Source organism: Neoarius graeffei, chromosome 22, assembly GCF_027579695.1.
Source record: "Neoarius graeffei isolate fNeoGra1 chromosome 22, fNeoGra1.pri, whole genome shotgun sequence".
NCBI classification, from domain to species: Eukaryota; Metazoa; Chordata; class Actinopteri; order Siluriformes; family Ariidae; genus Neoarius; species Neoarius graeffei.
Window position 1 is genome coordinate 10,373,286 of NC_083590.1, and position 15,151 is coordinate 10,388,436.

The 15,151-nt window shown below is 41.2% G+C and overlaps 1 protein-coding gene across 1 annotated transcript in view; it reads right to left on the bottom strand.

Annotated features, from left to right (window-relative positions):
• The window catches only part of LOC132870621 (NACHT, LRR and PYD domains-containing protein 3-like), a 627,732-nt gene that overhangs the window by 13,951 nt on the left and 598,630 nt on the right, over positions 1-15,151 (bottom strand). Inside the window, exon 18 of the mRNA XM_060904345.1 lies at positions 4,092-4,265. Coding sequence (XP_060760328.1) covers positions 4,092-4,265 — 174 coding nt within the window. The remainder of the gene's footprint in view (positions 1-4,091; positions 4,266-15,151) is intronic.

The following is a 15,151-nucleotide window of genomic DNA, read 5'->3' on the forward strand; positions in this document are numbered from 1 at the left end:
CACATATTTAATTGTAAAGACACTTAAATATTTTTTAAAGTAAAAGTGATTCTGAGGAGAAATGATCATGACTAATACATTTGTTCTGCATGCTTTACTTTTACAGAAAAGTTTAATTGATAAACAACACTGTATACAACTATTAACTGCTGCTTTAGTGAGTTATTGTGACTCTCAGAGAGATGATCTTACACCAGTGTCTCCATTTTACAGTGAGGATTCAGTGAGAAAATGTGTAATTTTGGGAGCTGTTTACGATGGAATCAAGAAGATTTGGTACCAAAAGAACATTTGGGATATGAGAATAACAGTTCAAGCCTTGCTTTTGTTAAGACGCATTGTACGCGATCCCAAGAAAGTATTTTTCAAAGCAAGATGGCAGAGTTTTTCTGTGATTTTTATCTGCATGAATGTGTTCAGGGTTGAGAATTCTGTGTAATTTTGGAATCGTTATTAGAAGGAGAAAGCTGAACATTCGCAAACAGTAAGTAAATTGTATGAGAACTCCTGTATTGTTTTTTGAAGAGAAATTTAGCTTGTATGAAGTTAAAACTTAGTGATTTATTTTATGAGTATAATTAAAAACATCGTTAGATAATGTGTGTTTTGTTGTTTTGCTTGAAATCTTTCATTCTCGAGTTCCATATTCTCCAGTTCGGGTCTATATTATTGGCATAAAAGTCAGTGTAAAATTCATTCAAAAATGTAAGAAAATTTATGCATTTTTTAAAAATATTGAGCAAAACTTTTGTTGGTGAGCGGCTTTCATGTTACGCGTTACATTGGAATTTAGCTCAAATTTCCAAATACTAAAATCACTTAAAAAAACACGTTGGTTGTATTCCTATGACTTGTTGTGTGGGAGCAGTTTTCCCTTCTAGTAACCGGTGTGAGCCGTACTGATTTTATTGCCCTCTTTGTTGTTACATATTTTAATAATATATACATGGGACACAGCTTGTACCCCTGGATCCTGCAACTGATTGGTTTAATCCTGCTGATCCACTGAGCTGCTTCTGTAATGTAGATCTGGCAACCCTGTTCAGAGCAGTAAGACGGAGACGCCCTGACAGAATATTTACCACTTTACCCATTTATTACTCTATTAGACAGTGGCGGAACAACTGCACACAAGGCCCCGGGGCAAAACACCAATCAGGGCCCCCCATGGTGAAACTGCAAACAAACAAATTAGAAGGCATATAGGCCTACTCAGGCTATATCTAACAGAAAGCAGTTTTTAAGAACGTAGCCTTTGGACCTAGCCATGGTGAAATTGCAAACAAACAGAAGGCCTGCAGCATATAATCAGGCTATATTAGAACAGAACTTGCTCAAAGTTTTATTTTTCATTTTTATTATTTTATTTTATTTTTTTTATAGGCCAACATAGCTTGTATTTTCCACTCATTTTTTATTATGTTCCAGATAGACACTAAACAAAAACAATAAAAAAAAAAAGAAATCCAGCAATCATGAATGATACACCCTCATTGTGTAAGCACGTCTTCAACTACAAAGCCGACACGGAAACCTGTGTTCATCATTAAAAAGGCATTCGACGCGCCTTGCGCTCCGCAAATTCGTTGACTATTTGAGGGATGTTAAGCGCTCTTGCTCGCTCATTCTCAATTGATAAAATGGCCAATCCACAGAGTCTCTCTTGACCCATTGTGCTCCTGAGATAATTTATCAATTTTAATTTGGAGAAAGAGTGCTCTGCTGTCACAACTGAGACGGGGAGAGTGAGAAAAAGCACGAAGGCCATGCACACCTCACTAAATGTAGAAGTTACTGCTGGATGATCTACTACCAGCAACCTGCCCAGGCTAAGCACAGATGTGCGTCTCGCTATCTGCTCCTTGAAACAAGCCCTAAATGACACTAGTTGACCAGGAAAGCTGGAGTCAATATCCCGACTATAGTGATCACATAGTCGACGGGCCACTTCGTATAGCTCCTCATCCTTGGCATGCTGGAGCGTATTTGGATGAATAGCCTCAAAAAAATGAGCAGTCCGATTTAAACCGACAAACCTTTGTGACAGCTGCTGAATGATTACATCAAGGCTTGCATAGAATATATTCACCTGAAAATAATGTTCTGCATCGGAAAGCCGACCGTCTTCGCTAAGGTGATCAAGGTGACGCTTCACTTTTTTCAACCTGGTGGCTACAAATTGCATTTGACTGCCCCATTTCACAGCCAATGCCAGAGTGGAAGCCTTTGCCTCATCAAACTGCTCCCTGTACTCCTGTAGAGTTCGTACAGCATTCTGCAATAATTCAGACACTTTGAGGAGATCAATGGTCTTCTCCTGCAGTAACTTTGAGATGGCATTAGTGCACTCCAAAATCTTTATCTGAAGGCTGATTAAAAATATGAACTGAAATTTAGTAATGGCCTTTTTAAGTGCATCTGCCTCATCTCGTTCATTCATTTTTTAGCTTGTAAGTGAGAGCTTGTCGAGAGCTTTAATGACGTCTCCATATCTGTACTTTAACACAACAAGCGCATCGTAGCGGGAGGACCAGCGGGTTGGGCAGAGGCATTTCAAGGTTATGTCCCTGCTCTCTGGGCTCAATAAGTCGCCAAGTAATGGCCATCCCTTAACACTGTTGGCAACCACATCATAAAAACTGTCTAATCTCTGGGATAGTTTTGACAGAATCATTCAGTATCAAATTCAGACAATGAGCCATACAGTGCACATACAAAGCAAGGGGCTCCCGCTCCGCTATTCTCGCTTGAACACCAGAATAAATTCCGCTCATTTTTGCTGCGCCGTCATAACCCTGTCCATGGCATCTGGAGAGATCTAAGCCATTCCCTTCATCTCATCTCATCTCATTATCTCTAGCCGCTTTATCCTTCTACAGGGTCGCAGGCAAGCTGGAGCCTATCCCAGCTGACTACGGGCGAAAGGCGGGGTACACCCTGGACAAGTCGCCAGGTCATCACAGGGCTGACACATAGACACAGACAACCATTCACACTCACATTCACACCTACGCTCAATTTAGAGTCACCAGTTAACCTAACCTGCATGTCTTTGGACTGTGGGGGAAACCGGAGCACCCGGAGGAAACCCACGTGGACACGGGGAGAACATGCAAACTCCACACAGAAAGGCCCTCGCCGGCCCCGGGGCTCGAACCCAGGACCTTCTTGCTGTGAGGCGACAGCGCTAACCACTACACCACCGTGCCGCCTCCATTCCCTTCAATGCAGCTAATAATTCGGCCCTCCAGTTCAGAAGCAGATGCGTTCACAGTTCTCTCGAATCCAAGAAAAGCCTCAACTATCCTGATTTCACGGGGGGGGGTGGTTATTTATTTATTTTTAACCATGATAAGAATGTGTGCTAAAAATGAGAGATATATCAGTCAACTAGTCTGTAATCATGTGAAAACTTTTAGGTTTCAAGGAATTTCCAATGAAATCGCGTAAGGCACATTTATTGGGAGGGCCTGAATGTCAAAGGGTGGGGCCCTGTACACCTAGGGAGAGGGCCCAAGGGCAATGGCCCCGCCCCCCCATTTAGCTCCGCCCCTGCTATTAGATTATTATTACTACAACTGTTTATTACTGTAATAACTCACTGAATTACTGAAACTCAACAGAAGGATTAGTGTTTTTTTCTTGTACTTTTTTCATAGTTTTTACTGAAAAGTAAATTTTTTAAATCTATTTATTTTGTTACCCCATCAGTTCTCTGGGATTCATGTTTCATTTTAGTTTCAAATTCTATATTCCTGAGATCATTTCCACCATGTCACTGCTGCTCACACAGAGGGCAGTTAGTTTGAGTCTCAGGTGCAGTTTGTGGGATTAGTTACAGTGTTGTAGTAAATTTCACAGTGAGTTCAGACACATTGCAGTCGGATCAAGTCCCGTTTTGTGCTGCAGCTTCTCACATACGTCCATCTGACCCAAAGACTCTGTGACAAATCATCAGTGTGCAGTGAACAGAAACAATCTTCCTCCTCAGGACACTGATGATGAACCTAAAACCTCTGCTTCAGTCTCACTATTAGAGAATGTGTCTTACTGAGGAGCAGGTCATGTGACTCTCAGAGAGATGATCTTACCTCAGTGTCTTCAGTTTACAGTGAGGATTCTCCAGTACAGCACAGAGACGCTTCACTCCTGAGTCTCCCAGATTATTATTATTCAGAGTCAGGTCTCTCAGGTGTGAGGGGTTTGATCTCAGAGCTGAACTCAGAGCAGCACAGCCTTCATCTGAGACACCACAATACCGCAACCTGCAGAGACACAATGACACACACTTCATCAACAGATTTTCATCTTGGTTTAATTCTTACTGTAACTGTTATAGTTTGTTTTGTTATTTTTTGTTTTCATTAAATATCATGTTTGTAATTTCCAAGAATATTGTGTGTTTAATTTGATATTTACGCTGGGTCATGTTGGGTCAGGCGATGTCACGTGTTGCACACGGACATTATTAGGTGCCATACCACTCGCCTAGGTGATTGGACTTGACTATGCTCGCGGCCATGTTACAAGCCGCGGGCTAGTTTGAAATGTTTGATGCTGTGTTTTAAGCTTTAAGTCTCATTCCCTCTTCAGTTACATGCAGCCAGCGAGGTATGTTTTGTTTCTTGTCTTTGCTGTTTTTGATTATATTGCGTTGTATCTGGGTTTATGATTTTTCTACTGATGTTGTGTTTGTACTGTCAGTTTGATGGTGGATGAAAGATGAATGAAGTGGATTTTATGGATTACATTATTAAAAGATTGATCATCTATCAGTAACTAAAACTTGGCTTAAGCGTGATTTCTGGAGGGCGTGACAGTCAAACTCAACCTGCAAGCAAGTGCAGGCGGATCTGCAGCCAATTCAACCTGCTCTGTCTGCAGCCTCTTTTTCCCCAAGCACGGCCTGCACGAAGTTGTGTGGGCAAACGTTCACTCATCCGAACTACTTGAGCTCGTCAGTGGTACGGACTGGAGTCATTGGATTTTCGCGGACTTAAAACGGGCTCGGACGTGTACTACGGAAGAAGAAGGAATGTTGAACTGCTCAACCTGTGCGTGCTGGAGGACGTAAACAGATAAGCTAATCATTTAAGACTCTCTTTGCATTTTACTGAAGGTTCCTTAAACGTGATATATGCTTAATGACTCGATTTAGAGTGTTTCTTGGTCAAAATACAGTTTGTGGACAATACTGTGTTACTGACGGACAATTTGCACACCAGTAAGCTTAATTTTCTCTGAAAGTGAGTGCGTGGTTTATATTGTGAAAGTTTGCTTTGCACCTAGTAAACGCCTAATTTGCATAGAAAAGATATCTTTTTACATGAAAGTATTGCACATTTAAGAAGCAAAGTTATTATTAATTTTTAACCTTTGGTTGACTATTTCTTAGTTTACCCCTTGTGTATTGCTCATGCTTAAGTTCTGCATAGTGTGTATGTATACCTTTTGAGGTATAGTGGCGGAATTCGGTTGTTTTATGATCACATTTTTTACTTGTCTTCACTAAGGCTTACTTCACCTAGTGCTTAATTATATATCGAACACAATTCTTTGAAATGTTTGAACCAAGTAAAGAAGTTGAATTACCTAAAGAGCAAGCTGAAGAGTCACAGCAGGAAAATGAGTCTAATGCTCAGAAAGCCATACACTCTGAGGAGCCTCGCAGGAGCAATAGAGCCCGTACGCTGACAGAACAGGGCAGGGAATTGCAGAGTGGAAAACTAAAAACATTGCTTCTTCGCTTTGAGGATGCTTATGACTGCTGGAAGGTTCTTGCTAAAGTAGTGAAAAAATCAGTCACAAGGAATGATCCAAATGACATTTTACAAGACAATGTTATTCGTATGCAGAAGGAGCAAGAAGAACTGTACAATCTTTATGAAACATACAGGGCTATTGATATTCCACCTCCAGCTATGCGTTGTAAGCTGGATAAGAGCACAGCAATTACACAGACTGTAAGACAAAATGCTGCAGCTCAAATGCAAGGAGCACTCGAACAGATCATTTGGCCTGATGTTGACTCTGTTTTTGCCTCAACTGCCTCCAGCATCTCACTTCCTGTGTACAATGGCTGTGATGGTAACTCCATTCATTCTTGTATATCAGTAAAACGTCAAGAAGCTGCCGCTGAGTATGCTTATACTAGGGCAGTACTAAAAATAATGGCTGAACAAGAGCATTGCCAGGAGGAGCTACAAGCACTTGATGTAGAGATTAAGAAGATAGCAGTAGAACAAGAAGCAGCAGCAAAGTTCCGTCACCTTGAAGAAGAGAGAGAAGAAATTGAACGCAAGATTGAGAAGCAAAAACGAGAGGAAGCACTCTTAAAGAAGCAAGAAGAGGAGAGAGCAGCCAGAAGGCAGTCTGTAGAGATCCTGAAAAGATGGATTGAACGTTTAGAAAAGTTAAAATCTCTGAATGCTGCCAAAGCAAGACTTCAGGTGTATGACGAAGGTGATACTGACTTGCAACAAGTCCTTGTATCTGAGCCTCTAGATGTTAAGCATACAAGTAACAAAATTGCTAGATCAGAGTTACAGCTGCAGCCTGTGAGTGATGTGCCTTCTAGAAGCATTCAGACAGATAACTTAGATCTGGTCAGTCTTTTGGCTGAAGCCATCTCTGTGAACAGGCTACCTATTCCAGAGCCCACCATCTTTTGTGGTCATCCACTTAAGTTCAGCCATTGGAAGTCTTCATTTCAAACGCTAATAGAATGAAAGAACATACCAACTTCTGAAAAAATGTTCTTTCTTCAAAGATATGTGGGAGGCACTGTCAGCGAAGCCCTGGAGGGTAACTTTCTGCTTAACTCAAAGGACTCTTACAGTTCAGCCTGGGAACTGCTTAATGATCGATATGGTCAGCCATTTGTCATTGCTAAAGCATTTAGAGACAAGCCGTATGCCTGGCCAAAAATAAGCAATAAAGACAGTAGAGAATTAAGATTTGTGGACTTTTTGCGCAGCTGTAATTGTGCTATGAATGAGAATGAGAACCTACATGTACTTAATGATGCAATGGAAAATCAAAAACTTGCTGCCAAGTTGCCTGATTGGCTGAGCCTGAGATGGAATCGGAAAGCCACACAGTATCAGCTAGAGCATGGCAGCTTTCCCAATTTAAGTTACTTTATTACGTTTTTCAATGGAGGCTGCTATAGCTTGCAATCCGATAACATCCCATGAAGCATTGCGGCCCTGTGAGACCGATAAGGTTAAGAATAAGAATGCAAATACAGCTGTTTCCAACACTCAAACCTTCAGTGCAAAGACCTTTAACACCAGTGCAAATGAAGGGGGGTCCACCACGTGTTCTTTGTAAGAGAACTGGTCATAGCCTACAGAAGTGCCAAACTTTCTTAGAAAGGCCACTTGCTGGCAGAATAAAATTTGTTCAGAACGAAAGGCTGTGCTTTGGCTGTTTAAACCCCGGCCATCAGTCCAAGAGCTGTCCCAGAAGGATGTTTTGTGATGTTTGTTCAAGACGCCACCCTACCTCTTTACATGAAGATTGCCCACAACAAAGACAACAGTTTGAGGTGGTAAATTCCAGTGAAGAACAGTTGTTCTCAACACCACAAGATGATATTGCAGAAGCCACATCTAACAGGGTTATGCAGGATGACCATAGCATGCAGACGTCAGCAATCGTACCTGTGTATGTGTCATATGGTTCAGATAAGGAACTCCTTGTTTATGCGTTGTTAGATTCACAAAGTGATTCTTCCTTTACCTTAGAAGTGGCTGATGCACTGGAGCTGGAAGGTGAACCAGTAAAGCTTAAGCTGTCAACACTGTCATCAAGGGGAACCATCGTATCTTGTAAGAGGCTTAAGGGACTGCAGATAAGGGGGCTCTCTTCATCCAAAAAGATCACAGTGCCAACAGCTTATACTCGTGAGTTCATTCCGGCCAATCGATCACATATTCCAACTCCAGAGACTGCAAGAGCATGGCCGCACTTGAAACATCTTGCACTACACTTCTCCACAAAGGAAGTGTGAGATCGGCCTATTGATAGGGTATAATTGCCCACAAGCCTTAATGCCAAGGGAAGTAGTATGTGGAGGAAATCAACCCTTTGCTCAGAGAACAGACCTAGGTTGGAGTATAGTGAGCTATGTCCAACATTCTGAGCATGGCTGTGACGCAATTGGAGCGAGTCATCGCATCATAGTGAAGCAAGTAATTCCTCAACCCAAACCATCAGCTCATCTAAAAGGACATTTACAGCAACCAGTTCAGCTTAAAACTGAAGTTCATTTTGTTCTCAAGACCCAGATCAAGGAAATGGTCACTCCTGAAGATGTCATGAAAGTGCTGGAAGCCGATTTCAGTGAACAAGCAGAAGATGTAACATTTTCCCAGGAAGATTTTCTGTTTCTGACTAAGTTGAAGGATGGAATAAGACACAAGCCGGATGGACATCTTGAAATGCCCCTTCCATTCAAACAAGAAAGACCAAAGCTGCCTAACAATATGTCTTGTGCTGTCCAGCGTTTGATGTGTTTAGGCAAAAGACTGAGGAAGGATCAGCAATATTGCTCTGACTATATTAACTTTATGGAAGATCTCATTAGTCATGGCGATGCAGAAAAGGTCCCAAAAGAGGAAGTAAATAATGATCCAGCTTGGTACATTCCCCATCATGGTGTCTATCACCCTAAAAAGCCTGGAAAAATGTGTGTTGTCTTTGATTGCTCTGTTAGATTCCAAGATGTATCTTTAAATGACCACCTTCTTACTGGGCCAGAACTTACAAATACCTTGCTGGGAGTCCTTTGCAGGTTCCGCAAGGGCCCTATTGCCATCACATGTGATATAGAACGAATGTTTCATCAATTCCACGTGAAATCTGACGACAGAGACTACTTGAGATTCCTTTGGTGGGAGAATGGCAACCTTCAGTCTCCTCCATCAATCTTTCGAATGAAAGTCCACCTCTTTGGGGCAGCTTCTTCACCTGGCTGTGCCAACTTTGGCCTTCAACACCTAGCCCTTAAAGCCCAGGGTCAGTTTGACCAGAACACAAGTTTGTCAAGAGAAACTTTTATGTAGATGACGGGCTTATTAGTGTAACCTCTGATACTGAAGCAATCCGACTCATTAAGGAGGAAAAGGAGTTGTGTAGTACAGGTAAGCTGCATTTTCACAAGTTCACTTCTAACAGTATGGAAGTCCTGAAGTCAATTCCAGAGGAGGACCGCGCCCCAAGCATTAAGAATGTTGACATGAACTTTGGAGAGCTACACATGGAACGAGTTCTTGGTGTGCAGTGGTGCGCATCTTCTGATGACTTCCAGTTCAGAGTTACGGTCAAGGAACGCCCAATGACCAGAAGGGGAGTGTTGGCCACTGTTGCTTCCATCTATGACCCATTGGGGTTTTTAGCACCTTTCATTCTCTGTGGAAAGCAGATTCTACAACAACTCTGCCGAGATAAAGTGAGTTGGGATGAGCCACTCCCAGAAGAGCTTGGAACACTGTGGACATTATGGTTGCAAGATCTTCCAAACCTCTGCAGTGTAAAAATCAAATGTAGCTTTGTCCCAGCAGATTTTAAAGATGTACAGCATTATGAGTTCCATCACTTCGCAGATGCTAGCATCACAGGTTACGGAGCATGTACCTACTTGAGAGTAACCAATGTCAAAGGAGATGTTCATTGCTCAATAGTTATGGGTAAGTCGCGTGTTGCCCCCACTAAAGTAATTACAGTACCCAGACTCGAACTATGTGCAGCTGTGGTGGCAGCAAGAATGAGCGCCATGTTGAAAACTGAACTGGAATTAGACTGTCTCCAAGAACATTTCTGGACCGATTCCAAAGTAGTTCTTGGGTACCTCAATAATGACGCCAGACGTTTTCACATCTTTGTCACAAATAGAATACAGAGGATTAAGTCTCTTACAGATGCCAAGCAATGGCACTTTGTGCGATCTGAAGATAAATCAAATCAAGTTTATTTGTACAGCGCTTTTAACAATAAACATTGTCGCAAAGCAGCTTTACAGAATTTGAACGACTTAAAACATGAGCTAATTTTATCCCTAATCTATCCCCAATGAGCAAGCCTGATAACCCTGCAGATAACCCTGCAGATCATGCCTCAAGAGGCCTAATGGCAAAAGAACTGGTTAATTCAAATTGGTTTTCTGGCCCAGATTTCCTATGGAATGAGCAGCTACCACTGGAAGACAAGATGGTGAGAGAGCTTGATGTTGATGATCCGGAACTTCGAAGAGTCCAGGTGCTCAGCACTACGGTGAAAGAGGAGAGGACATTGTTAGACCGTCTCTCAAAGTTTTCTGACTGGAAAAGAGCAGTGATGGCTGTTGCTCGTCTTAAGCGCTATGCTAGACAATTAAAGGGTATGAATGATGAACTTAATAGTACTAGTATTGCTGAAAGGCAAGAGGCAGAACTTTTTATAATTAAGTTGGTCCAAGGTGAAGCGTTCACTCATGAAATCAAGAGCATTCAGCAATGCAGTGAAGTAAGACCCAAAGACCCTGTAAATAAACTGTACAAATTAAGTCCATTTATAGACGAGTATGGCCTACTTAGAGTTGGGGGACGGCTGGCAAAATCAGCTCTTCATCCACACATCAAACATCCTGCCATTCTGCCAAGGGTCAGTCATGTGTCCTCTTTGCTTATTAAGCACTTTCATGAAAAGGTGCACCACCAGGGAAGAGGAATGACGGTGAATGAGTTGCGCTCCAATGGAATTTGGATCACTGGCTGTAGTAGCGCAGTCGGGTCTCACATCTACAAATGCACAACGTGCAGAAAGCACAGGGGTCATATACAGAAACCAAGGATGGCAGATTTGCCACCAGAGAGAGCAGAATTGACTCCTCCTTTCACATATTGTGGCTTAGATTGCTTTGGACCATTTCACATGAAGGAGGGAAGGAAAGAGCTGAAAAGGTTTGGTCTTCTCTTCACCTGCATGTGTTCTCGAGCTATACATGTTGAAATGTTGGATGACCTTACCACTGATGCATTCATTAACGCTTTGCGTGCATTCATAGCAATACGGGGAAATGTCAGGCAACTAAGATGTGATCAAGGTACCAACTTCGTAGGTGCAAAGAGGGAATTTCTAAATGCCATGAAAGACCTGGATCAGGAGCAGATTAAGAAATATATGGATGTGAGTTTGTGATGAACACCCCATCATCAAGCCGTATGGGAGAGACAGATAAGAACCATCAGGAGTGTTCTGTCAGCAATTTAGGACCAGTCTGGCAAAAGACTCGACAGTGCTTCACTGCGAACCTTTTTGTATGAAGTTATGGCCATTGTGAATAGCAGACTGCTAACAACTGAATATCTTAATGATCCAACAACCCCTGAACCCCTGACACCAAACCACATCCTTACAATGAAGTCTGGTATTCTGTCGCCACCTCCTGGCCATTTCATGAGTGAGGCTCTGTATTTGTGCAAAAGATGGCATCAAGTACAGTTCTTGGCAAATGAATTCTGGACCAGGTGGAAGAAGGAGTATCTCCTTAATTTACAACAGACACAAGTATGGCACCGAGAAAGGAGAAATACAAAGGTGAATGACATTGTTATCTTACAAGAGGATGGCTCTCCTCGGAATCAATGGAAATTGGCTAAAGTAGCTGAGGTTTATCCCAGCACTGATGGGAGAGTCAGAAGGGTTAAACTGTTGGTAGGAACTTCCACCTTGAACCATGAGGGAAGACGTAATTCTAAACCCCTTTATCTTGATAGACCTGTGCACAAGGTAGTTGTTTTAATTGAAGCAGAATAATTGAGTTTCATATTAAATGCTTGTTTGTTTGTTTTAGGTGTGAAATCAACTAATATGTGATTTGGTGGGAGTGTAACTGTGTTAGTTTTTTTTTTCATTAAATATCATGTTTGTAATCTCCAAGAATATGTGTTTAATTTGATATTTACGCTGGGTCATGTTGGGTCAGGCGATGTCACGTGTTGCACACGGACATTATTAGGTGCCGTACCACTCGCCTAGGTGATTGGACTTGACTATACTCGCGGCCATGCTACAAGCCGCGGGCTAGCTTGAAATGTTTGATGCTGTGTTTTAAGCTTTAAGTCTCATTCCCTCTTCAGTTATATGCAGCCAGCGAGGTATGTTTTGTTTCTTGTCATTGCTGTTTTTGATTATTGCGTTTGTATCTGGGTTTATGATTTTTCTACTGATTGTGTGTTGTGTTGTTTATGCTGCAAGTTTGATGGTGGATGAAAGATGAAGTGGATTTTATGGATTACGTTATTAAAAGATTGATCATCCATCAGTAACTAAAACTTGGCTTAAGCATGATTTCTGGAGGGCGTGACACTTACTTTAAAGATGATGAGTGTAAACTCAATTTTATTATTCACAATATCATGAGGATTTAATATCACCTGTTTATTCTCATTAACAGTGTAATTAATAATGATAATACTGAGTGTTATATTGAGTTTCTCTCCTCTGTTGTGTGTGATATTAAACCATCAGCAGCTGAAGCTGAACAGAGAACAGCAGAGAGACCATGAGCTTTGATCAGAGAGAGAGAGAGAGAATCTCAGATGGTTCTCTACTAGGCTGATAGTGCACTACACAGGGGCAATAAACTTGTTTCTCCAGAGTTGACAGAGTGCATTTATAGAACACTATAGATTTATATTATTGTAGAATCAGAGAAGTAAACAATGATTATTCCATATAAATCCTACAAACATTCAGCCACTCGTTCTTGAGACAGCGTGCGAACAAGAGTTTCAGAAAAAATGGACAGAAAACCCGAAAACATACCGGTTTCACCTCTCAGTGTCGGAGGCATAAAAATGTCAGTGCAATTTATGGCTATGTTCATTTGTCTAATTACTTTTTCATCCTTCAAAAAGAGGGAGCACATATAAACAGTGCTGTAATTTCAACACCAGTCACCTGTCAGCAGAGGTGGACAAAATACCCAACTGCATTACTGAAGTCAAAGTCCCACTGGTCAAATGTCACTCCAATAGAAGTGAAAGTTGTCCAGTCAAATTTTTACTTAAAGTACTGAAATATTTGCTTTTAAAAATACTGAAGTATTAAAAGTACATTTTTGTCAATGCATTGTTGTCTTATTGTCACAACGCTGACAAAACCTAATGCCTCTGAAGCAACCGACTGGATTTACTGACTAACTTGTAGAACCTGGAGAATAAACACCTGGTAGAACGTTACAAAATGAAACACAATTTACAACCAAGCAGAATCATCAATAAGATGCTCAGTAGGTTCTCTCTTTGGCTACTGGTAAAAAATACGTAGTAGCTATAGTAATTATGCAAGGTCACAAAAGCTTTAACGTTACCAAAAACAGAAATGTGAATTCACAATGAACGCATGCTGTGTCATCATGGTGATTTAACGTTAAGCTAGCTAGTCAGTGAAGCTCTACCTAACATGCTAGCAAACTCTCTTTTCAAACTCGAAATCATATTGGGTAGCTAATGCTACTAGAAAAGAAAGATTTCTACATTCTATTTATTTGGTAAAATTATGCTAAACATATTTCTGAAAGGACTTCAGATAAGTTATGTTAGCATAATTGCGTTTTTACATGCTAACTAACAGTGTGCAAGTTAATGAGCTGTGTGTTCACGTTAGCGTGGAGAAGGCTATGGCAACTTGGCGGGCAAATCCATAGAAAAAGTCATTTGACTAACCAGACTGCATTGCCATCGCAACATTATCACTAGCTTCAAAAGCACAGAGAACTTCATTACAAGCTTTCTCTTGGAATAAAATGTTTTACAAACGTTTACATATGCTTCTGCAGGTTGGACCGTGAGTTTTTGGAGGCCATAATGTGGTTTGTTTTAGGCAAACAAAGCAAACATTTAAAATGAAACAAATCTTTATTCCTTTCCCCAGAAGAACCACCTCCTTCCATTCTGCCATCAACTGATCGTGTTCAAATAACGCTGCGGAGAAATTGAACTTGATTTTATAGTCTATGGACATGACGTGACCCTAGTGATTACTGATCGGCTGTCTCAGTGTCACCGGCGAAAAAAACAAATCACGTTTTAGAAAAGAAAAAACATCCACTTTCTAAACTGCTTCATAGTAACGAGGACCTTGACAGAAATGTAGTGGAGTGAAAAGTACAATATTTGTCTTTCAAATGTAGTGAAGTTAAAGTCATAAGTTTAAAAAAAAACTCAAGTACAGATACTCAAAGTGTACTTAAGTACTCAAGTAAATTTACTTGGTTACTGTTCATCTCTGCCTGTCAGAAACGCGATAGAGAGAGCCACTTCCAGTTAGACTACAAACATGGCTGACCTGGACTACAAACATGGCTGACCTAAACTACAACACCCAAGAACCACAGCGCCCTCTATCGCCTGTCTATTAATTACACCTGCCACTCATTTCCTGGTTAATCAGCCCATGCTATATAAACACCTCTCCCACACTCACTCCATGTGAAGTATCGTTCAGTGTCTTACCCGTCATAACAAGCCTTGCTATTCTGTCTGCCTTATTGTGGTCTCAACCCTCGTTATTGTCTCGTTACTCTAGACCTTATTACTCTGTCTGCCGATCCATCAATCGACCCCTGCCTGTCCCTCGATTTCGTCTAGCGTTTTGGATTTGTTTGCCAGTCTGCATTGCCCGCTCTCCCCTACACATACATCTGTAAGTGCCCGCATCCTGACATCACCCAATCTGGATGCAGGTTCCCTCAAAATAAAGCTGAAGGTCTGCACTTTGAGCTCATCTTCATTATTTAATTTCATCAACATACTGTGGAGGACAAAAAATAAAGAAATAAATCATCCACGTCCTGGCTGGATTTAGAGGGGGTCCTGGGTTCAATGTTAAAATAAGTTTTATATATCTCACAGTTAAACTCGACATTCCACACCATCCCTGAAAATTTCATGCAACGAGACAGAAAAGTTAAAGAATGATGAATGGATCTTTGTAATGTTTTTCTGTCACACTTCTTTTTTCAGTAAAATTCGAGTCACGCTGCCTGTAGATACAAGCCTGGAACTTTACACACTATTTATTGGAAATTGTGACTTTGTTTAAAAAGTAGGAAGCAAATCGGAGATGGTCAGTTGGCAACATTTTTTATTCTGGTGATCATTTT